General features: G+C 43.1%; 1 protein-coding gene across 1 annotated transcript in view; it reads right to left on the bottom strand.

Annotated features, from left to right (window-relative positions):
* Nucleotides 1–696: 696 nt before the first annotated feature.
* LOC142580080 (tetraspanin-4-like) overlaps nt 697–25,643 on the bottom strand; it is a 56,285-nt gene continuing 31,338 nt past the window's right edge. The window contains exons 5-9 of the mRNA XM_075690853.1: nt 24,969–25,073; nt 23,785–23,937; nt 22,265–22,425; nt 12,535–12,619; nt 697–10,701 (exon numbers count right to left, since the gene is read on the bottom strand). Coding sequence (XP_075546968.1) covers nt 12,592–12,619; nt 22,265–22,425; nt 23,785–23,937; nt 24,969–25,073 — 447 coding nt within the window. The 3' untranslated portion in view covers nt 697–10,701; nt 12,535–12,591. The remainder of the gene's footprint in view (nt 10,702–12,534; nt 12,620–22,264; nt 22,426–23,784; nt 23,938–24,968; nt 25,074–25,643) is intronic.

Below are 25,643 nucleotides of genomic sequence, written 5' to 3' on the forward strand. Positions count from 1 at the left end.
GATAGTGAATGCTTATAAGATATCCATAGTACATCATTGTTGCCACTGGGATCCCATTCGTAAAAACGCCAACCAAAATTTATTGTAATTGGCGGTACGGAGCCCGACTAGCACCTTCTTGCTCTTTAATTCAGTTGTCCCCAACCAGGCAGATATCTGCCGAATGTATTACCTTTGATCCCGGTCGTATCATTCGATGATCGGATACGCGCTGTTGCTTTGCATGTGTGCAGCCTTTGAAAAATGTTGTTTTGGTTACAGCGCAGTGCCGCTTATAGTGCGCATACTCACGACTCCGACGATCTACACCGTATTAGGTAATCAGTTCTTCACATCCTTGTTAAGAGTTTAAATGTTCTTTCTGACAATCAATCGAGAGCTTTACAAGAGAAAGCATCACCAGAGAAGCCATATCCTCGCATGTCAAGACAGATTAGTCGGTAGTAGTTATATTGTGATTTCACAGTGCAGAAGGCCCAGAGATTAGGGTGTCTGCCTCTTGCTTATTCACATGTTGTACTCACTGTGAAAGTACATTCTTTTTCGTATGTTGCCCAGCAAATCCTGCTGACCATCACACTGCCCAAATGAACCAGGCGCCACCAAATATATTTGTTAAAGAAATCGCCGATACAAATACTTGACGACTTTCAGTAAGTCATAGAAGCAACACAAGAAAGAAACCAGAGACAGGCCTCCACAGACAATATTTATTTAGCCCTTGCCATTTCCTTGAATACAGCCTGACATTCTATATATATATATATATATATATATATATATATATATATATATATATATAGTCAACACATGCACAGTTAGTGACAATTTAATTTTCTATCCCACTTCAACAACTAAATAGATATGCATTTATGTTATATATATAATATATATATATATTACATTCATATAAAGGAGAGAGACAGCAATTTGTACTTGACAACTTTGCACGGGGTATTCGCCATTGGGATATGCCTGTAATTGCTCACAAGATGTGAAAGCACATACGTACGCACATGAGGCATGGTATTCCTGCACCCCTGCCATAATAATAGAAAACAATCTTATATGCTAATGTGCAATCCAGTACCACACTCTTCCAGTGCCATCTATTTCCAACACATTGTACTTTTGATTTACACCAAAACCTAATAAAAAATATAAAGATACGTCTCAGGAACACATGCCATCCGTCTTCTGTCTTTCTGCATAGCCTGATAATTGTTGGAAGTGACACATGCAAAAAAATACAGAGAAAAAGCGACCTAGACTCATACTCGCATATGCATGCTTTTAACAATATTCCGACACCTTTTGAGGGCGGTATCAAAAATACGACGTTTCTCCTCCTCGTAAATGGTCTTTCAAAGATTCACAAAGCTCTGTCACCTATTTTCCCACAGCAAGATGCTCCAAAAGCATAAAAAGGCAGAACATATCAAAACCCATGCACGCACAAAAATAAACTTAAACTCTGTTGCAGTTAGTTTTGGAATGTTCTATTCAATTCAGAACAACATCAGGAAGTATGAAAAAGGAGGTCTTCAATGAGTTAACAGAAAAGGGAGACAGGGTATTGTGTGATTCCTCTGCCAATGGCCACCAAGGATTTATACGCAGTGGCAAAAAGTAACTGCAAAGATCCTAAACTTGTAACACATCAATCACATTTCACTATTATTTTCTCAGTGCACTCCTTACTGCATGTGAATGAGTTTTCTCACATAGGCTTTAACAGAGGAGAAAGTGCACTCAAAGTGCAATTTGAGCTCAACGTGGGTACTAGGCTTGTACTCAATGCATAGTAAAACACACAAAGTACTCTAGCGACATTCACCGCTAAGACAAGGTCAACATGTGAATGACACACTTTGTGCAGAGCATATTATAAAAGTGCAAGTGGTCCAGAAAGGTGTATACACTTTGAATTGTTTTCTATCAGTCAAAGAAACTCCACAACTTGAACAAGGAGATGTACAAGACGTCGTTGTGTGTACTACTGCTACGATTACTATTACTACCACCTATCTAGCTCGAGTTCTGTACACAGCAGATGAGACTTACATGGCCAGATGAAAGCGCAGTTGACAAACCATTAAGGTTAATAGTGAACACAATGTCACAAAGAAGAAAACACCGGCTCGGCCACATACTATGTACAGTGTGGTCCACTCTTAAAGGAAACACCTGTATTAGCATTGTGGCATCGATTACCAATGACACAGGGCACAAAAGTCTGCAGACTAAATTTTTTGTACATGAAAGCCTGCTTTACACATCACAATCTTTTTCCATACAGTACAGAAGAACTGCTGCAATTATACTGCCTTTATTCTCAGTTCGGAGTTTCCTTTAAAAGTTTAGCATACTGTGCACTCAACACTAATTAGCAGTGACTGTCTGCAGCACTGTCCCACACGCGGCAGCAAATGTCAAGTGAGAACACAGAGCACACTTCCATTTTCATCTTGCAAAGCAGCAGTGACAGCATTCGGTAAGCAAATGCAGCCAGCCCCTTTGGTTTCAAGTGCCGGGTAGCTCACTGTAGCTGCAGGCATGTGTACGAGTAGTTGGCACTCCTTGCGGTACTGAGCATCTAGAAAATTAAGAATGCACATGCAGAGATGAAGCATAGTCTGCTATGCCAGATGAAACACCTGTGCTATGGCAAGGCGAGCTTCTAGACTTGCCTTCCTGATACCACGCACTACATGTCTAAAGGAAAATCTGCACAGACAGCCATAAATGCCTTCCTAGAGAATGCAGCAGGTTGGAAAGCAACTGAAAAATTGGGAATGACACATGAAGTGGCACACATTGAGCGGTAAAGCTGCAGAAATTTAGCCATGCTGCGATGCAAGTATGTGCTGGCAGGGTAGCAGACAACTTGTCAGAATTCATCTCTGCATCTGTGCATTACGATTCTCAGTGCCCTAGTGCCAGGCCCTCTAAATGTTACCAGTTATAGACTAACATGTTCCCACTGAAAGCACATGCTCCGACACGCATGGCAGCATATTGATGAACGACCAATTTAAGACACCATGGGTAACACACATGTGCAAACGTGCCACAGAAGCGTGCTGTTGGCAGTTTGGCCGCACAGGTGTAATGAGCATAGTAAGCATATTGAAACTTTTGAAGCCAGTGAACCTGAATTTCATATTGTTTCCTCAAAACAAGGCAACAAGTGAAAGAAGAAATCTGACAATGTACTGCCTCTGGCATAAATTCTACCACGCAGTCACAAGTGACTCAGGCACTGACAGGTGAGCAATTTTCTCACACTGACAAAAATTCATCTGGCATATAATTAAATTATAATTGCAGAGTGGTGAGGTGCAAAATGAAGTTCAAGCTATCAACACTTTCAAACACTGTCACATAGACGAACAGTCCTGCACTTCTCACCACACTCGCAAACAGGCAGTGAGCAAAGCAAGGTAATTTAGGCATTGGCATGCACTTTAATCGAATCATCAATCTAGCATAATCCACGAAGTATTGACAAGAAAGGGAGTTCCTATTTAATAAAAAGCACTTGTTTGCTTCTTTTTCCACAGCAGAACACTAAGACAATGCAAATAACTTCATATTATTCCTTAGGTTAGAAGAAAATTGCTGGCGCAGTGAATGCACTTGAGCGCAGGAAGATTTGAAGGAAAGTCTTGAGCTTTATGGGGGTGTCCACCCTTGTTTGAAGCCAATAGTATATGCTCACCTTCACTCAAGTTATACTGAGCTTCCCAGAATAAGAGTGCCAGGTACACATGACTGTTTCAGTTAAATCGCAGGCTTATTTGGACCCAAATATCACACAGAGATTGCATTTTACACACCAATTCCAAGTTGCACTGCATAGTTTGTGTTCTGTTCTTGCACATTTGATATGACTATGTGATGTGACTTGGCAACCATGTTCAATAACCAACTAGCCTACACACAACCGTTTATTGCATTTTAGGGTGCATGACATTTAACATCACGTTTGGGTGAAATAATCTGTTTCATCCATAGCAAAGCAGAAATGCACATGTTATCTGCAGTGACGCAGAACAAGTGTCAATTTCACTCCAACAAACTGGAAACGTCTGTCACTGCTAAAACAAAACATAGTACATGTAGTGTTCTGCCAATACAGTGAGGAACGACACCACTGTTTTGTTCACCTAAATTCAAGATTGTTGTTGGTTTGTCATCAATGCGGATGACTGCTACCTGGTTCTTACGAATAAAACAAGGTCACTTTTGCACCCGAACATTGTGCTGAATTGTGTGCACTGTGAAATGCCAAGTCTGGGCAAAATTTGAGTGTGATTGAGCTGTTGACCTAGCCAGAAGGTTCATGTATACGATTTGCTCTAATTTAGGCAACATTTGGTACAGAAGCAGGAAAATTGCAGCTCCAGCAGTGCTGGGAGTGTGTTCACTACGGAAGTGGCTTCTCCTCACAGTAGGAGCATGGTGACACCTTGGCCGTCACATCAGTAGCAAGTAGTCGAGAAAGTAGACGAGGAATCACAGGGATCAGGGAAAAAAAAGCAAATGTAGCAAAGGCAACTCTTGGCAGTGACAAAACGGCCAGACACAAACCATTGTTCTGGCATCACCGGAACTGAGCTTAGGTTTACCTGTACGACTGCGCATGTCGCGGCGGAAGTTGAAGACAGCAGAAAAAAGGCAGCTGCAGAGACAAAGTGGGATGATGCGCATTCAAGATGCCTGTTCCCAGACTTGAAATCCTGGGGGAGTCCTATATGACTGACAAACATGACCGGATGCACCAGTCGAGAGGCCGCAGTGGTGTGCGGGTATGACATGCGCCAAAACACCAATTTCTTTGGTGCTGCATCTTCTCGCTCGGGGCACAACATGTCAGTTGTATAACAAGCGAAAAAGAATGATGCACAGTAAGCTTTCTGTGCTGACATGACTTGCAACATACACTAGCTGCACTACACGTGTGACAAAAATAAAAGGCAGAAACATATAAGAAAGTCCAATGACTGCAGCAAAATCAGCCATGTGCGTTTGACAGCTGTGTTGTGCAGAAAAGAAAACGTGCGCACATACACACAATATAAATATGCAGAATTTTCAGCCACAACAAGAGAGAAAGGTGTTGCAATAGTTCTACGTGCAAATGGCCCACTCTGCAGCACATTACCACACTGGGCACAAGAGGGGATGCAGACCTAGAGACGGCAATCAGAAAAAGAAAGCAGTGAATCATCGGTACCTCAACACGGCCTTGTAGTTTAGGCAGACACCAGTGAACAGCTGACATTCAAAAGTACACGCACGTTACATCAAATACAATCGTAATGTCATGGACCTCAAACACTAAAGAGACCTCACAAGAAAAATTTGAAAAACTAATGGCAAAGAAAGAGCCCGTCTTCCCAAGACCCACAGTGAAGTAGTCTGATCTGGCATCACTGCACTATTGAAACCTAGCACGCGGAAGGCATCAAAGTAAGGACAGAATTTCCGAGGCACATTCATACATAAAGACACCTCAATGAAAAAGGTGTGGCAAGCTGACCTCGTTATGGAGGGATTCCTGTCCAAACTTAGCATAAATCATACAACACTGTACCACACTACCCCCTCCCCCCCCCCTAGAAAAAGAAATAAAGAAAAAGAGCTCGACCAGAAAACAGAGCTGTGCACATGTCACAAGAAAAAAAAGACTGTAACAAGGCAAGATATGCACACCACAAACCCCCAGCATCACATCACTTCAAAGTGCCAGAAAGCTTACAAGCATTTCCTTCGTTTGAGCCACTTTCATTGGACAGACAAAATACAACACAGCAGTAGGCCTGGATTCCACTGCAGGAACCATACGTCTCACTATGGTTTGCATGCAATAAAAAAGAATAAATATAGATATGCATCCATGTACGGCAGTACGTGTCCCCATAAATAAAAGGACAAGACATCAGTGTGCTCATTCAACAGTAAATATAGTGTTGCTATATGTCTTTCACATTGAGGCACTGGTCACAGTGACTGAATGGGATAGTGTCCACAAATAACATAGATACTTTTAGCTAGTCACAAGACACTGTGCATTGTAATCAGTTTTGTCGGTTATTACAATGCCAGCATAGTAAAATACATCAAGATGCGAGGTACGAGTGGTTCCTACTATGCCCAACTTTAGCACTGCTGAAAAAAGTAATGGCAGATGCCACTTTTTCACAATGCTAGTAAAGCATTACATGAAGCGTATTCTCACAGAACTATCAGCAGCAAGGCCAAAACTATGCCTTTCTTGATAGCAGCTTCCCCTAGAAGAAAGAAGGCCTAGTCTTGCAAGTTAGTTCCAAAAGAAGTGCCCGTTTACGTCATTTGCATTCTTTTACATACTGTTCATTCGTGCTGCACAAACTTAGTTGCAAGCCAGCCCTGACACCAACACACTTGTTGCCTAATGTGTTGCCAAAAACAATTCCCTTCACCGCTCACTTAATTCCAAGTCCATACGCAACAGGATAACTGTGGGAATGAAACCTGTTGCAAATTGTGCACGAGATTGTGGCACAGGAAGTGAATACAAAATGTTCGATCTTACCACACGGATGCAGGTATTCATTTCACTTTGTGGAACTCGCTGACAACGGCACTCTCTCGCTGTGCATTTTGCTGCAAGTTATACAGACACTTAAAATGTGCAGCTGTAGTGCAGCATATTAGACTGCAATGGCCGAGCACAACTTATACATTTGTGCTCAGCCAACAGACCTACAAATGAGACAGAAAGATGGGTGACCATAGCTGTCTTCACTGCAACCACTGTCTAAGCAGTGGCTACCCCTACGGCCTCTCAGACAAAAGAAAAAGAAAACCTTGCGAGGCTCTAGGCATCTACGTTCTTGGCTACTCACCACTTAACAGGAAGCTGAAGGGCCCCGTCAAATCTTTAGTTATTTGTACAAGCAGTGATCACTCTACATTGGGAGAAGTATACCAATCTTGAAAAGGCTGAAATTTTAAGCTGGTTCGAATCAGATGCTTTTTCTAGTGTTTTAGAAGCAGGAATGCCAATATCAGTGTCCACACAATGGCAGTGTGGTGTGCGAGCTAATCGGAGCCAAGTTTTCGAAAGCACTGCCCCTACTGGAGTAACTATGCGGTGCTACTTGCCCGTCCATGTAGGCTTGTCTGTGGCAGTGTAAGTGCAGACAAAGAAAGCGCGCAACAGTGCAAGTATGTAGCTGAAATGAGAAGACACATTTCACTATCTGCAAACAAAGCGATTCAAGGTATTGAGCCGCTTTAATGATTTATTAGACTCCCTTCAGCTTACTGGTTAAGGGCCACAGCATTGACCAACGACAGCCGGGTGTTCAAGACAGGAAGTGAGGCACAAGAGCAGTTCCAGTGACAGGAACCACGTTAGCATTGGATACGTGTGTTACTGGTATTTTTCTTGTAACTATTTTCTTGTCTTTTGTGCACAAATGGAATGTTTCTCACCCCTTGTTTGCAAAAGACTAGCGTGGACATTTTTGTGACAGGAATTCTCCTGCTCACCTGATAAAAAACATTAAAAAACAAAGAGCTAAGCGCGAGAAAATGTCTCGCGGCACAGCAAAACGTTGTGCAAGAATCTGAAGCAAAACATGGCGAGGCTGCAAATGAAAAACATGGAATGTATAAAAGCTGCAAACGCATGCGCCTAGTTGAAAAATGCGGCACTTGATAATGTTGTTCCCTTTGTACAAAGTGTAGGTGCAAAAAGGGAGCGAAAAAAATAAGGTTCCACATAAAACAGCACAGTGTTACTCGGTCACTCTAAAAAAATAATAAAGAAAGAAGGATCATAGACTTGTATCTCCTGTGTAGATTGCAAGCAGGTTGCACTGCTTTCATGTAGCTGTGAAGCAATACCAAAGGTCGCTAAAGACATTAATAACACAGAAGAGGCTCCCAGTCAAATGGTTCACACTTGCTAAACTTATTTGCATCATTTTCAAGCACAACACAGTGTTACTGTTACCCTGGTCAATAAAAAAAAGAAAAATATATTGTAAAAGATACCTCAACCACGAGACAAGAACACTTTTCACTTTCCACAGGCACTGATGATAGTACCACATGAGACGACCTTGCAGCAACACACAGAATGAAACAATGGCATGGTAGACCATATCCAAATGGCAAAGTCTAGACTATGCTGTGCAAGATTTTCCCATGAATTTAAAAGCAACCCATAATACTGACCACAATTACCTTCAACTTATGCTCTCTCGTGATCCTCCAACTACCGTATACACTCGTGTAATTACAACTTTTACACAGGGGTGGGCCATTTCAGTTCAATTTTTATGGCTGCATATAATCCACATGATCTCTGCGTAGCGAAAGAGCAAACACTGTTGTTGTCATAATGCATTACTTGTTCAGGCATGCACATCATGCCATGGGTGCTTATCTAGTACTCACTCACTGTCACTGTCACCGTTGCTGAGGCACGGTTTGGCAGCAGGTATCGAGAATATGGCGGTCCTCCATGCCACTTACGGCATTAGATATGTCTGCGAGTTTTAAAGATTTTTACAACATTGTCTGAAGGCACTCCAGTCGACACACTCAAAATTAAAGGTGACAAGCAACAACTAAGCCTTTTTGTTTACCCTTTTTATTTTTCCCCAGATGTTACGCTGCCAAGTTGAGGATGCGGTTCTTACACGAGAGTGGCCCTTACTTTTAGTGTATACAGTATTGTTACATTACTTGCTAAGCGAGTTTTGTGTCAATAAATGTTATAAAAATGAAGCATTTCGTCTCAACTTCAACATTAGAGCTTGCCTTGTCCATTACTTCCTCCAAAGCCTGTAGTGAATTTACCACACAGAAGCTACTGCTTTATGTGGAACATGCTCTTTCACAGGAAATGCCAACAGTCCCCTTAATCATTGATCCGCGAGTTGCAAAACCTTGCAGTCATCCTACAAATCAAATCTCGATATAACGAACGCGAATATAAATAATTATTAGATATAACAAAGAAAACCCCCCAAAAGTACATTGCTCACGCTACTCACAGCCTTGCTGTACTGTTCCAGGAATTACTCAACTAGTACGCTACCTGTTGTAACACATCAGTGAGCGCGACAGCTGATGAATACGTCGGAGTTGATGACGTCATGGTGTTACCATAACTGACAATTGACGAAGTCTTCAAAGCCCTGAAGGGCTTTGAAGACTTCGTTTGAAGTTAAGGAAGTGAATGTCAACAAAGGCAACAGTGAGGAACAGACTGTAAACAAAGAATTTCAAAGGCAATGAAGACAATAGCTTCATTCAACAACCTACAGTTTTACTTGGCGTCGTTCCTGCATTTTGCCGCGAAGAATGCTGTGTGCCTCAGTGCAGCGATGCTGGCTGCAGTCGCACATTCTGCCAGACAAATTGTCCAAAAAAGTAGCAACATATTTCACTAAGTCCCTCTTGAATTAATGTTGAATGAAGGTTTTCTCATTTTAAATGTACCTAGACTGCTGTGTTGTGAGCAGTACAGTGCGTAATCATTACAACGAAGTGACCTGTAAACGAAGAATTTTGGTAGTCCCAAGCACTTCATTATAAAGGCATTTGGCTATATATGTTTATAATGAATATGAACTATAATAAAGGTATTTTTGAGTCAGATGCGGCTTGAACACATCTCCGCAGTGAACATTCGTTAATACGAGGTTTGACTGCATAGCCCCAAAAATATCAAACAAAGAACTCACACAGAAAGAGAGGGGTGGTAATTCTCTCAATGCATTCACAAACCAAAACAAGACAACCCCATCCAACAAATGCCCACATGAAAAAAGAAAAAAAAAAGGAAAGGTGGTTTCTGGCCAAGTCCTTAGCATAAAAATGGTGCATTATGCACAGTCAGAATGGTACAATACAAGCAGAGTGACACAGGCACTATTCACACTTTGAGGGTATAACACAACAGCACTAGATACGCCTACGTGCCTTGTTTTCCTGCAGTACCCACCAACCACCAATACAATACATTCTGAGTGCTTGTTTACAAAATACACTAAGCTGGCCAACTTGCACAGCTGACATTAACTTGTGCCCAGCAAAGCTTCACACTGACAGCATTTGTCTAGACAAAGCAGTCCAAACTGCCTCACTGTCAGGCATACACTATGGAAAAAAAACCGATATAACTAGAAGAATGATAGAAGTAAAACCTTCTGACACGGTCAAGGAGCTACCTCCGAGCTGACGCAAACATAGTTATCTTGCCAAGTATAAATGTGGTACCAAGTCCCTTAACAACTCCTACCCTAAAAGCAAAAGTCGCAGGCAGCCCTGTGATGTATGCACATGAAACGTCTTCAATTAATATGCGCACAGAGGCGTCACAGTCGACAATGAGTGCACATCATCGACAGAAGGCCGGCACCACACCCGAGCGACATCTGTACCGCCCGGGGAAATGGACCAGTGAAACCTGAATGGATAAAAGCTTTTCTACAAAGTCACAGTGCTGCAGCATGATGGGCACACAGCCATCAGATCACCTTCCTCCGTGACAGTAGTCGGCACTGGTCACTGCTGTCTGCTCACGACTACGAGACTTCTTTGCTTGAACAGACGATGCCGACTGCTGACCAACGATGGGATCACCGTACCTGCATTCTTATTTTCACTCAACACAAACATAATGGCTTGAAACACCTGCAAGAGGAGGTAGAAACCATGTTTGAGCACATGAACAGACCAACAGTTCAAAACAAAACATGCAGTGGAAGATTCATGCGAGTACCAGTGAAAAGCTGTGTCATGGTAAGGCTAAGTCTGCTTTGTTCAGAAAAGATCCAGACTCAGCAGCCTTGGATCACTGACAACTTTAAGCAGATGCACCAAAATGCACTCTTTCATATACCCGGTCACCATACAACCGAACGAATATTTACACATGCAATGCTTAGGACTTCAATTCTGTATGTTGTTTGTTTTACAGTATAGTCCCTTTTTAAAGGGAACAAGTACATAATACTCTGCCATCTATTATCGCTGAAACCTGACCTAAGGGACCCGTAGACAAATTTATGTATATATGTACAGTGTTCAGGGATTGAAAGGCGATAATTGGCCCGCATGATGACCGGCAGTTCGTGCGCTATCGGTGAGTGCTGGGTGACAGCTGTGGGGCCAAATGTAGTCACAATGCATCACAAATCCCGGCCCCGCTTTCATTGTATATCATAATGCTTGCCATCCCTAGCACCCACCGGATGCACAAGAAGTGCTGACTGCCATGCAGGGCAATTATCTTGTTCGAAACGCTCAGCACTGCACACCTCGCTAATCTTATTAGCTACTTCCTCCTGATAAATGTAAGAAAATATTCCAGTTTCTGTTATTACTGGTTAAGTGTTTTTTTAACTGTACAGCACACTATACGTCATTTGGTAATACATAAATTTTTATATTTTTGATAGCATTTGCAACATAGAATTCAAATAGTGTCAGCAAGAAGTGAAACGAGGTTATCTTGCATAACACATTGTAACAAAGAACATGTACACGGTCGTCCACTCTTAGTCAGAATGCCGCTCCGTGCTGCCGGCGCTCCGCGGGGCGCCTCTGTCGGGCGCCGGAGAAACTGCGCAGGTGCAGTGAGAGCCACAGGCGGGGCTTCGCGCGTCGTCTGCTACAGTGTGCACTGTACTGCGTTGAAGTGGACTTCAAATTTGCACTGCCTCCGCAGAACGCCGATCGGAGAAACGTTTCTGAATAAACAAAAGACTGCTGAGAAGCCTATCAACTGCTTTTATCCCGTTGCAGCAACCGTAGCAAAGTTTCCTGCGTGCCTGGTGAAGTTGAAACACACAATTAAGCATACCGGGGAGAAAATGCGCGCCGCGTAATATTCGAAGCTTTATACTACTGCTGCAGCACTACGATCCGCCAATATTTTTAATTTTTGGCGTCTTGCTGAGTAGCTGGTAATAAGTGTTAGCAGACGACTGCTGTTGTCTGCTGAAATCTCGGCGCAACGAAAATTAATCGGAGCGGAATAGTAATAGTGGAGGTGGAGCTACATTTTCAGTCTCCTATTTTACCTTCCCACAGATAGAGGTAGACGGCCAGGTACGACGGACAAGGTGCAACCATAAATCTTGCAACCACAACGTAGAAAGCAGTTTTAATAACCAGGTTTCAAGGCTACGCCTAGCCAGTTTCCCTTCACTCTTCAAGCGCCTTGTCCGTCGTACATGTTCCTCTTTTAGTCCGCATCTTCGTAGCACTCTTTTCTTCAAGTATGCAAAACCAACTTGCCCACATCAAGCTTCTGCTGTAAAAAAGAGAATACCCAATTTTTTCCTTTAGTCTTTTTTTCCCCAGTTCATCAAAGTTATTATGCACAACATTTGAAGAGGATATTTAGGGCCGCTGTTACGCTGCTAGATATGTAAATATAGTAACTGACACAAAATTTCTCTTGCTGTGCATCTCAAACATGCATTTGCATGATGCAGAAAAATGGGGAGAAATTGTGCTTACCATTTTCCTATGGTGTGGCCTCATCTAGCAATTTTGCAGAGCATGCGTGTGGCTGGTTCAGACCATTGCTGCATATTGGATGTATCTGCGAGTCAACAAATATTTGGTTGTTGAAAACACCCAGGCATTTAGACCGTTTGTCTCCTGTACGCTGACTGACTTCAGGAGGGTCAAATGCTGCTCCAGAAGTTTTTACAGTGACTATTTGCTTTGTTCCGAAAAAAGAAGTAGTAGAAAAAGATGAAGAAAGTCGACTTGAGGGGCACACTATCAGTGGTGACTCAACAAGACACAGGTTTCACAGGGAGGTGGAAGCTCAAAGTGATCAACAGGTGAACGAACCAGGGGAAAGCTCAGACCAAAGCCCAGATTTTGATAAAGGAATGACTTGGCTTCGTGGGTAACAACTGCTTTCCCAGGGAGCGTGTATATCATCACATTATATTGATGGTAAGGAACCAGTCAGTGCCAAAACTCCGACTCACGAATCTAACTCTTATTGGGCAAGCTTGCACCAAGAAAAACAAGCAACACTAAAAGCACGCTAGTGCCAAGCACTGTTGTCAGTCGCTGAAATTTGATCTGCAGGTCAAGTACATTGGCTATTTATGCATTTCTCATTGTACATTCGGGTAATTGTTGGTGCTCGTGTACATTCCTGAATGTACACCACTATTGGCACTGCACATGCAATCTTATTAGACAAGATTTTCTTGCTATGTAATTGGCGACGACATTCTGGAAAGTTCCAATACAAGCAGGCACTTCTTACACCAAGCAATAAGTTTGGAACAGTGGTTAGCCAGTGAAAAATGGTTGCTGTAAAAAGATAATGATGTTTATACCATATTTACTTGATTCTAACGCGCCCTCGATTGTAATGCACACCCGTTTTTCATGACCAAAAAAAAAGAGTATAATACCGTGCACCTCGTGCTTTGATATAGAAGTACTATTTTCTCCTATTCGGAAAAAACAGCTTTATTCCCAATACACTAAAGTTGAGATGAATATAAACACAAATGGAAGCGGCATACCTTGCCGCCAAGATTTTCACTGCGCCGGTACGAGTCGCGTGGGGCAACAGATATCCCTCATCATCACTATCAGACAACTCATTATCACTATCAATGGACCAAAGCATTTCAGCCTCGGTGCCGTCCGTGGCATTCGAAATCCAGCACTTTTTAAAGGCCTTGTTGACAATGGCAGACGGGATCGTGCACCATGCATCTTTCACCCATCCAGCAAAGTCCTACAGCAAGGCACGCTTCATTTTATTGGCAGGCATGAATTCGTGGCAGCCACTGACAAGCCATTCGGTGTAGAGCACCCGAATTCTATCTTTCACTGGCTTGTTCAAACAAACATAGAGCGGCTGGAGCTGCAATGTCATGTCAACGGGTATCACAACAAGTTCGGTGTTGCATGCAGCCAGCTTGTCCTTGATGCGCTGGTCAAGCTGGCTGAACACGTCGAGCACAAGCATCCCACACAGACAGAAACTGCCGCAGGGTCTCTTTCGCAAAACATTATCAATCCAGTCAGCGACCAAGTCCGTGGTCATCCAAACTTTTTCATCTGCACGCACAATCATGCCACTCAGAAACACGATGCCTTTTGGGAGCGTCTTCTGTCTGAAGATAAGATACGGGGGCAGCTTGTGCCCATCCACACTGCAACAAAGCATTGCGGTGACTCTAGTTTTTTCGGGGCTGAAAGACAAAATGTGCACTTGCTTCACCCCCTTCTTTTCAACGGTTGTAGTAGCACGCATGTCAAAGTACAGTGGCGTCTGATTGGCATTTCCAATCTGTCCGAAGTGGTAGCCATTTCTATGGCACAACTTCAAAATGTACCGCTGAAAACTGTGCAATTTCTCTTTATATTCTTCGGGCAATTTTTGGCATATCCATGTCCGCCTTCAAAGAGAAAACCCTTTTCTTTTCATAAACTTTGATAGCCAGCATCTGCTCGCTTTGAAGTCACTCCGCATTAGCCGTTTCTGTAGGGCTAACTGCTTCGCGCGTACTTTGAGCAGATCGGTCGTCAAAGGCCGCTGTACCTCTCGCTGCTCTTGCACGTATTGCGCGAGCAGCTCTTCTATTTCGGCGAAGTGGCCCTGATTCGGTCCACTGGAACCCTTCCTTGCTGCTTTGCTAGTGAAAATATTCTCCTTCTGTTTGCGCCAGTCCCGCATGCAAGTTTCGGGAACTCCGAACGCCCGTGATGCGGCCTGGAGCGCTATAACATAAAACTGTTCCAAACTTTTCCATTCCAATTCTCCAATCAGCCCTTCGCGATTGGTCAAAAACTTTTTTCGATCACCTACACTTCACCCGTCTGTCACACGGCGTCACGAAAACCGCGATAGCTTCCCATCTGATATAATGTGTACACACTGATAACGCATGATGTGACCGAACAAATGAAAAATAGTTATTTCTGAGTCGACACTTAATTGCCATTAGCCCTCGACTATTGGTCAAAAGTTCTCGCGCCACACCCACTTCGCCTGCCTGTCACGCCACGTCACAAAACCGCAAAAGCTCCCCACGCCAAAGTGACATGTACGCATTAAAGATGCATTAATATGCCGAACAAATCTGAATTTTCTTCTGAATAGCCGCAGGCTGCCCCGTTCCGAAAGGAATAAAAGATGGCTGCCGCCGATCTCTCAGGCACTGGCTACTCGCATCTGCCGGAGAGCATGGGTTCATTTGTGTATAATAAAGCTTTTTGTGTGGCCGTGTAACGTTATCGAGCACTTTCGGCATGTTTACGACCTCGCTCACCCAACTTTTCTTTGTTGAGGATCCTTTTTAGTGGCATTCTTGACCTTCCGTTGCATGCCGCCGGGATTTTTGACCAGCCACCACAAGCTAACTAAGGAAAAGTGTACCAATCGCAGATGCGGGCACCACCCTGTTCATCCGGTTATCGATTTTCAGAGCAGTGGCTCAGCTCCATCGAATCCCTCTCCACTTGAGCGTGCTCCTCGCCTCTTCTCAGCCAATTAGATAAGACAAGCCGCTCGGTGTAGGCAATGTTATTCGTTCTTTAAGCAAACAAAAGTGACCTCCTATGAACGAGCAGAGCGCTTCATTGGTCTGTTCACACAAACCCGCGGGTGACCGCGCGATGCTTGAGTCGACGGTTACGCAAACATGACGTCAGGAGAATGAAATAAAAACATATTGGAATAGTTTTACGTTATAGGGCCCCTGATATCCATCCGTCTCCGCGCACAAGATAACTTTCCTTTTAAATGTGGCATCATGGTGCACTCGGCGTGTCTTCGCAGTCGGCACTTCCATGTTGATTGAATAAATGCAGAAAACTGGAAGAAAGGCGGTAGACTAGGTTACACCAGTGCCTGGTTACCCGTACAACATGGAGGTATACACATGGAGGAAGATACGGCAGCTAGGCTAGAAGTGCGTATGAGGTGGCGATTTTTCGAATGCCGATGGCAATATGGTAATGTGGATTTAGGGTCGTACTCGATTCTAACGCGCATGCAATTTTTGGACCCGTTTTATCGGAAAAAAGGTGCGCGTTAGATTCGAGTAAATACGGTATGTCACTACAGACGTTTTCATCGGGTGAGGAGGAAAGGACGGGCAGTGAGCTTTTCTTCCTCTCAGGCTTGTGTGAGCCGGCGCAACACGGTTTCAATGTGTTGCCAGACGCCTGCTGCAGAACAATTTGGAGATGTTTTAGCTAGTTCTACATGAAATTTTTCCACCCGCCGTGGTTGCTCAGTGGCTATAGTGTTGGGCTGCTGAGCACGAGGTCGCGGGATCGAATCCCGGCCACGGCGGCCGCATTTCGATGGGGGCGAAATGCGAAAACACTTGTGTACTTAGATTTAGGTGCACGTTAAAGAACCCCAGGTGGTCAAAATTTCCGTAGTCCTGCACTACGGCTTGCCTCATAATCAGAAATTGATTTTGGCACGTAAAACCCCATAATTAAAAAAATTACATGAAATTTATGTGATTTCAATTCATATGAGGTCATCGAAGGACCACTGTATAGACCTTTGGTGCAGCGGTAACTATACAGTACGTGGAAATTTCTCTTGGCTGTGCAAACATGCGACGGGTATCATCAGCTGCAGCATGTGTTGTGAACTATTTTGAGTGTATCGGGTTCACTTGATGAAGAGAACAAGTGTCTTTAAATTGCCAGCATGAATTGGAAAATATTCTCACTATGTGATCACTTGGCATAGGAACTAATGCATAAGAGTGCTCATGTACGGCCAACCCAATGCAATGCGGGAACACCTAAGCACCACTCGTTATAAAACATTTGCATCAGACACCAGCATTGTTCTCACGCGTGCCTAAGTTAGCCTCCCATATGAGACTGATGGCTTGCTCAACACAGCAATCACTACGGTTGGTAAACCAGCATGATGCATATAAGTGATGTGCTCTGCCTTTTTGCCCTGTAATGCGTAACATCCAAGGGGAATTGCATAAAAAGAAATCCACAGATATTTGTGAGGATACAATTTCCATAAAACGAGTGTGTTTTGTATAGCTGGACAAACAAGTGTGAAAATTAGTTTTTATCCTCTTGTTTCACGAAAGAAAATGAAAAACTACTACTTGTTGCTGAACCACAGCTTAGAATTGCAGTGAGACTGCTGCAGTGAGGTCAAATTTTTCAACAAATCTTCAGAAATACACAATTGACATCTGAGGCTGGCTATAGACTAAAATTATCACGCTGGGTGCCCTGTCTATCTGAACGCCAGCAGAAATTCCGGCCATTCTGACTTAAACCACTTCAGTACATCTCACAGAACCGTTTCCCATATGGAAGATGCCGCATCATACTAAATAATAGACCATGCGAGCGTGAAAACAACCCCCAGAAATTGCCACCTAACATATGCCTGGCATACAACAAGGAATTGTATCACTGCTATCACCAGTTGATCTGCATTCACAGAAAAAGTGTCAGCAATTCTCTTACCTTAACTAATATTGTTTTAACTACTGTTGTAATCCCATCCCTTATGTAATACCTCAGTGTGGGGTCTTTAAACAAATAAAGAAAGAAAGAAGAAAGTTCTCGCCCAAACCAGCATGATGACTGCCCATAGATGGCGCCACTGCCTACGAAGTATGGCAAGGTCTATAAGCAGCCTTAAGCGTTTAAATAGAGAAACTTCTAAGAATTCTGCAGCTCACTTTCAGCCTCTCTCACTATCACAACTAACATTTCCTTTCAGAACAATTTCTGTTGTTTAATCTTCAGCTTACCATTTCATACCCGCTTGTGCTACTTGACCCAGGAGGAGGAGGAGTTATGTAAATAAACACTGCAAAGGAAAGCAGTTATCGATGCCTGACGAAGATTAGTCACTCCCTTGTCAAACTGTGGGCTCTAGCTTCAGCCTTTCTCTGTTGTGACAGCATTTCTTTGCATACTCACAGCCACTTTCTTCAATCTGGCTGTGTGGCCTTAAGGCTGTTCTACTAATTAGGAACTCCAATGCAAACAATGCAATATACAGGGTGTTTCTTTTTTCAGCCACACGGATTTTTTGAAAAAAGAAAGCATCAACTGTGTTGCCGCTAAGGAAAACAAAGGAAATGTATGTGGTGGTTATAATAATTCAATGATTAAATGTTGATTATATTTTTCTATTGAGTCAATCAGTCTGTTTTTCAGCTTTGTTCTTCACTCATTTTGTGTCGTATTTGTATATCGTATTTCACGCACAAATACGTTGACCTTGTCTTTCTTTTTAAGTGTTGATACTTTATTGACCTTTTTTTTAACCAAGAGGCCAGGTGGGCCAATCCTGAAGACGGTGTAATCTATGATGCAATGTGGTTAACTATAAATTATACCGGCACTAATTATGCCTGTACCAATAATTTTGTCAACTCTGCAACTAATTCTTGCTTCGCAAGCACTGTCGAAGCCCATGACAACACTACTGCCTTCTGCAAACCCTGCTTAGTCCAAGAGAACTTGCTCCATTTCCCAAAAGTGTGCCATCATGCAGCTTTGATTCAACACATATATATCTACAACGGTGCACCATTTAGAAGGGTATAATGCAATGTGGGTCTTTTTTGTCTTTATTTGCGCTAATCACACTTGTATCACTAATTTTACCTGCTCTGCAACTAATTCTCACTTCTTGTCTCATTGAGACTTACATTTTAGTACCCCTTGCGACCCGTTACGATGCCCAGAAGGAGCGAGAGGACCGTTTTTTTTTTTTTCTGGAAGTGGTTAGAGGATACCCAGATATGCCAAACTCGTGTGAAGTCAGCTAAGAAGAATTTGTCTTCAAAAAAAGGCTATGATGAGCTTAGTGAACATGACATTTTCGCAGATATATTCTTCAGTGATGTAGACATATTTCACCACTATTACCGTACCTACTCACATAATGATCACACTTTTTTGTCAAAAAGATTGCCGCAAATTTAGGGGTGCGATCATTAGGCGGGTTAAATTTCCCGTGAGAAGAAAAAATTATTTTCGTCTGGCATTTGCTGCCAGATGACAACAGGTCAACAAACAGGCGGCTGCCGCTGTAACAGTGCGGGACACCAAAACAAAAATGGCGTCCTGTGAAGCAAGCTGAACGTGTGGAATGCAATTTCTTTTTTCGTTTTGTGAGTAACATTAAGCGCATTGAAACAGTTTCTTCAGTATCAGTAATAAATAATATCGTTAATATCGGCAAGTCTGTGGCAATAACGTAGCCATGTCTACTTTGAGGGAACAGAAACAGAGATGGGCATGCTTAGCTGCCAGTGACATAGAAACACATGGCGGGTATGATGCGGAAACTGCGTCATTTGTCTTCACTACTATCTTAATATGCTAAGGGTGGGTGAATATCTTAGCTGTGTTACAAGTGTCGGCGTATGAATAGGGTAGACTTCTAACGTATCAGTGTAAATGTGGCTACTATCGTTGCCGCTCATGATTTGTTGCGCGCCCACGAGTGCAGACGAGAAGTATCGAGAGGCGCCTTTTTTGTTGTTGTTGTTGTTGTTGACCACAACCGTTATAAAGCCTACAAATAATGAAGCCAAGGCAAGTTTGGTTATAGCTTCTTTTTTTTCATAGAAGTGTGGAAAGTGATGAAAGGAATAAAATGGGGCATCTACTTAATGAAGAGTCGTTCGCATAGCATTTGACAGCATTCGACAGATGGTAAGCGCGATCATCATTAGCTAGACTTGGCACACGACATATCACTGCGGCAAGTTCGGGGTGCTATCATTACACAGGAAAGAGAAATAATCGAATTTTTGCAACAAAATTCAGGGGTGCGATCATTACGCGAGTGCAATCATTATGCAAGTAAATACGGTAACTCATCAGAAGACTAATTAACAAGAAATTATACATTAACTTTTTCGTGCGCACCTAGGGGAAGCTTAAATGACAAATCTGCAGGCAGTAACATTTTAATGCATCCCCATTTCTTTTATTCTTGAAATTGCCCCTAATTGAAGAAATTCGTCATCTAATCAATGCTCAATTCATACATTGTCAAAAGTGAGTAACACACTTTTCACAAGCATGTGAGTGCAGGTGTCGATGACAGCCCCAATGTTAACTGTACCTCACAAGTTTGTTCTTAAAATGATATCCCATTCAAGTTCATTGTGAGCTGCCCACATTTGGTCTCGTGGACAAGTTGCACAAAATCACAGTACACGACTCGTCCTTACGTTCATAAAGCTTAGTGACCAAAACTAAAGCTACAATTGTAAGTAAGGGGTACTAAGGAATATTGTTTGCAATATGTAATCTCAGAAAATGTTAGACTTGCAATGCATTTACATTTAATTTTGTAGTCATTTCTAGCTATACCGAATTTTGCGCAAATAAGAAAGACAGGAGTAGACAGCTTTTCTCACTAAACAAATGGCTTGTTTATGTGCACACTTTGCAAAGCAGTGGTATTTCGTAGTGCATATTTTGCAGCAGTGCTATGTTTAAGTACTGTAGCTACCTGTTCATTTCAGGTTAAATCTGAAGTGTGCGTCATCTGTGGCTATGGCACACAGACAAAAAGTGTATGAATCATAGCTTTTCTCAGCAATAAATATCATGGCAATGTCTGTTACTGCCATGACAAGACACGATACATACAGGCAAGCACTTGCAATAAAATGCATTATTTTGAAGGGCACGCATATAAATACTACTTTAGGAAAAATTTTGAACACTGACATGCCAGCGGTATAGCTGGAAGAGCCCTTTAGTATGCACAGTTGAACGTCGATATAGCTAAGGTAAAACCGGCAATTTGCTTCGATATAGTGAAATTTCGCTGATTGAAATTCGACCATTTATGCACGTAAGTAAAGTCACCAACCGATTCTTCTTACACGGAAAGGGGTAGCCGAATTTTCCGAATTTTCAGGCAATTGGAAAAAGCAAATTTGAGTGAGAAAACAATTCATTTCGATGAATTTGGGAGTCGGCGACAAAATGATGCGGTTTCATGCCACGTCGACGTTATCTTCACATGGGCGGTGCGAATTAAGCGAAGCCAGCCATGCTTCCGCGTGCACTCCCCCACCCCCGCGGCTGATAACGTCGCCCGCACTCGGACGACGCTATCACGAAAAGCGCTGGCAGCGGGGAGCGAGTGCTTCGTCTGCGTCTCGCTCCAGTGGGTCACCGAAACTCGAGATTACACAACCTTCGACAATAAACACGCGGGAAGACAGCTTGCATGATGCCACGCCGTCTCGGCACGCCCACTCTTTGCACACACGACAGGTTACCTCTAAAGCAGGGTGCGCGGCTTCGTGTGTGCTCAGTTGTGCTTACAGCCATGCGCAGCCACGGCTGAGACGCACGCCGGATATAGAGAAACGTGCTAACTTATCCCCCCACGCCCCCTTGCGCGCGCCTGATCGCGTTACCGCGAGCTCTCTCCCCTCTCCCTCTTTCCTTTTGCTCGCACGGGTAGGTGGCACTCGTGCGTGAAGCCACCATCTTTGTTTCTCACCCTCGCACATTTTCACTCGCACCTAAAGCACAAAGTGCGCGGGGAGCGATAGGATCTTATCGCACTTGGACTTTACATGGAACATGATGTGGCTCTACTTCGGCGGTCGCTCTTGTCGCGCCACACGCGATTTGATCGCGTGCGTTTGCAAGCAACCTCTTGTAATTCAATCATTCGACCCATCTGCGTCCATGGAAGTTCTCATTTATTGTCTCGGCATTCCTTTGCTGTGGAAGCGAAATTTCGTTATAATGAAATCGCATACAAACACGCTTCGTTATATTGAGGTTCTAATTACGTGGTATTCTTGGACAATAGGTTATGAAAAGTTAAATACTCCGTTATATCGAGAATTTTGTTATATTGAAGTTCGTTATATCGAGGTTTAACTGTAACGGCCTTCCTTATTTGTGCAACATTTTGCAATTTGCACTTCCATGTAGATTACTGTTATATTGGTGCCCCTAAAAGGTTTTGATGAACTTGACTTATGACTGCTGGTGACTGACTTGCAGGTTAATTGTGACCCCCCTGGAGTTTCCTAAGGTGCGACCAATGGTCAAGCACACGAGCATTCTTGCATTTGCCCCACTTAAACGTAGCTGCCACGGTCACGTATCGAAACCAGGACTTCAAATTTGGCAGTAGAATGTTGCCAGTGTTGGTGCATTGTGCAGCAGGTGAGGGAGAGAAGCGTGAAGGAGACATGCTGACCTCGAGTTGTATTTTTTCTTTTTCTTCTTCTCGGCACTTGTACAGAGCAGTAGCATAGCTGAGATGAGGCCAAACAGCTGGACAAAGGCAAAGCTCATGCACACAATGCCCACAATGTAGAGCCGCTTCATGATCCACAGGTGCAACTTGCGGTAGCAGCCCTGCATCACAGAGGCAGGAAGCAAAAAAAAAGCACCAGGTGAGGGGGAGGCCTTATGTCTGACCTCCACATTTGACTAATAGTGACATCTATATAATACTCGAGAGCTCTGCGAAATACCTTCTGGTCAGGTAAAATCATTGTTATGAAAGAAGTGGGCCACAAACCGTAGTCAAAACAAAATGACCATTTGTAGATTCATAAAGATCTTGAAATGGCATTTTGTTTTTATAATGGTTGACAACCTGCTTTTTTTTCTAACAATGACTACATTGCAGTGTCTACTAACATGAGTGCAACAATTTTATATAAGATATAAAACTGTTGATCCCCACTACCATCATCATCTAGCTATTTTATCTCCATTGCTGGACAAAGCCCTCTCCCAGCAATTTCCAATTATTCCTGCCTTGTGTCAGTCAAATCCACTCCATGCTTGTGAATCTCCTGACGTCATCAGGATACTTAACCCTCCACTTTCCTCAACTATGTCTCCCTTCCCTCACCACCTGTTCTGTAATACTAAAACACTATCACATGACTCAGCCAACTCCACTCTTTGCTCCATTTAATTTTAATATCAACACCCCACGTTTACTCTCTAATGCTGAGTTTAAATGGCATATTCATAGCGGTTCGAAAGCTATGCCACAGAGCACTGTCTTCCAGCAGAGAGCATGCACTCCTAATATGAATTTGGAACAATTTCACTCCAGCCAGAGCAAGCAGAGGCACTCTTACACAAAAGCGTACGGCACAACAGCGCTGTCGCAGTCCAGGGATTCAACTCGGCAGCACTTGCTCCACCTTACAGATTTACTGAGACTTTATTGTCTTATTCAATGTTCAAGTGCTTCGACTTTTCTACTGCACTTGCTGTTCCATCTAGGCTGCCTTTAAAATGCAACTGTTGGGTTCGATCCCTAGACCAAGACAAATTTTATTTAAACCATAAATGCTCGTAACAAACCTGTGTGGGTCTATTTAGTAATTTCATGCTACTTTTGGGAAGTTTCCAACTTAGTCCTTTCTTAGCACTACTCTGCGAATGATCGGCTCTTGTTAGGGTCCCCCATTTTGAAGTATAGAGCGCACAAGCAAAGCAATGTCAAAGGAAAGGCTCTATTTCGGACAATATCCAAGCTACCTGCAGCATTTGATTTCAAAACAAGCACAGAGCCACGAATAGGCTTGAGACATCTTCCTCAACAATACTGGCTTTCAGAACTGTAACACCAGGCTAAACAACTTTGGATGAGCTTCACAGTAGCTGTAAGTATATGCGAAGTTAAGCTAATCTGCAAAGCGTTCACACTGAAAACTCCTTAGCCAGTGAGACAGAAGGGAGTGCTGCACTGACCCCCTCGTGGATGAGACGCGGGTTCTTGGAAGTGGCGCACGCTGTGCCGTTAACAAACTCCTCCAGGCAACACGACTGGGGCACCCACTCTTCGTTGGGCCACGCTGAAATGCGGTGCCAGTCGCGGTAGCTGTGGACGCCGCAACACTCAAACTGCACAGGCATCAAGCAAACAACCACGTATGTTCATCTCGCAGGTATGCACTTCTCATAAAGAAAAAAGAAGGAAAGAAACAAAAGTAGGCTACAGGCCATTGTTTCCCACAATTATGCGTAAGCACGCAATATCTGTTGTCATGAAAGTAAACACCTTTTCAGGCACGCATGTATATCCATCACTGATGCATTCATGTGGCGACGCGAGGTCAAGGAGATGAGGAGGTATGATACAGTTGAACTTCATTATAATCAAGTCGCATCTTATATGAAAATAAATTTGTTATACACGATATTTGTCATAAGCATATATTTGTTGCATGCTGGTGAATGCAAGAACAATTTTATATTTACTTTATTACATTCGATAATTTGTTATATGCATGCCATCAAGATTGAAGTGTACTGCGACATTTTTATATTTTCATTGTCAACGCAAGCAGCAAGGTAACACACCACCCACTCAGAAAATGCACCACTAAAGGACTTGCTGCTTTGGCAGTTGCCGTGAGCTGTCCCATCACAAGTTGCAGGAACAACTTGTGCATCTGAAACAAGTAGTCCCCTTAACCAGATAAAGGACCAGGCTATCAGGTGGCCAGACAAAGGCACGAAGTTATTGTACAATTAACTTTCTTTGAAACCAGGGAAACACCCCCAATTTGAATGCCCTTTTAAATATTACACATCTTGGCATTTGTCGCAGCTTTATAGCAAGGTAGCTGACACTTTTCACAAGGTTATACATGTATTACAGTCAAATCTTGTCATAATGAAGTTGCACACATCACGATAATACTTTTGTGTTATATATGATACTTGTTATGAGCATACACACTGATTTCAGGTAAAATAGTATTAGAGACTTCCTTCATTACATCCAATAGTTTATTATTATCATGTTTTTATATTGGTGTTCTACAATATTGTATTTCATTCTTCCCGTCTAGTATGTGCAGTTAACCTCTGGAGGATGGCTATGGAGTTTGCTAGGCAAGTGCTATGCAGCAGAACAGCAGGTGGCTCGCCTTTGTGTGGATCTGGTCCCAGAGCTCGGCAAGCCCATTGTCACCATCCGGGTCGTACTTGTGCTCAATGCCCACCTTCAGTTCCTCCATTAGTGACTGGCCAATCTACAAGTGTGCACAAAGAGAACAGGTGTGGCAAAACGTACGAAGCAGCTTTGCAATCAGCAGTGATGGCGATGCATATCTCCTAACGTTATTTGCAAGCCGATCATCTCACACTAGTCACTAGCTGAAAGTGTCCTACATGCAACGGTAAGTCAGGTGAACTGATGAGGAATGTCAGGGCTATTAGGATCATTGAGCACAACTATTTTCGTAAAATCCTTTGCCAGACACAAGACGGTGGATATTATAGCTTGAAGCACAGGTTGAGAACAGCACCACCCGTTAACATTGTCACAACAGCCTGCCGAAAATTATTTACTGATGTGGCATCAAGCAAAGCCTGATTAAGAAAAATGGGGGCCCTGAGCTAATGGTCATGTGTACATGACCACTAGCTCAGGGCCCCCATTTTCAATCTCCCTTTCCCCTCTTTCAGGGTTTGCTACTCCACTGCTACGCTACTGGAATATACCCCAGGCTTCAATTCAACTGCTCCAAATTAAGAAAGAACAAAATGCGATCAATGGGATTCATGCGACAGTAATGTGTTAGCATTAGATTTACAAAAAA

This window comes from Dermacentor variabilis, chromosome 4 (genome assembly GCF_050947875.1).
Source record: "Dermacentor variabilis isolate Ectoservices chromosome 4, ASM5094787v1, whole genome shotgun sequence".
Lineage (NCBI taxonomy): Eukaryota > Metazoa > Arthropoda > Arachnida > Ixodida > Ixodidae > Dermacentor > Dermacentor variabilis.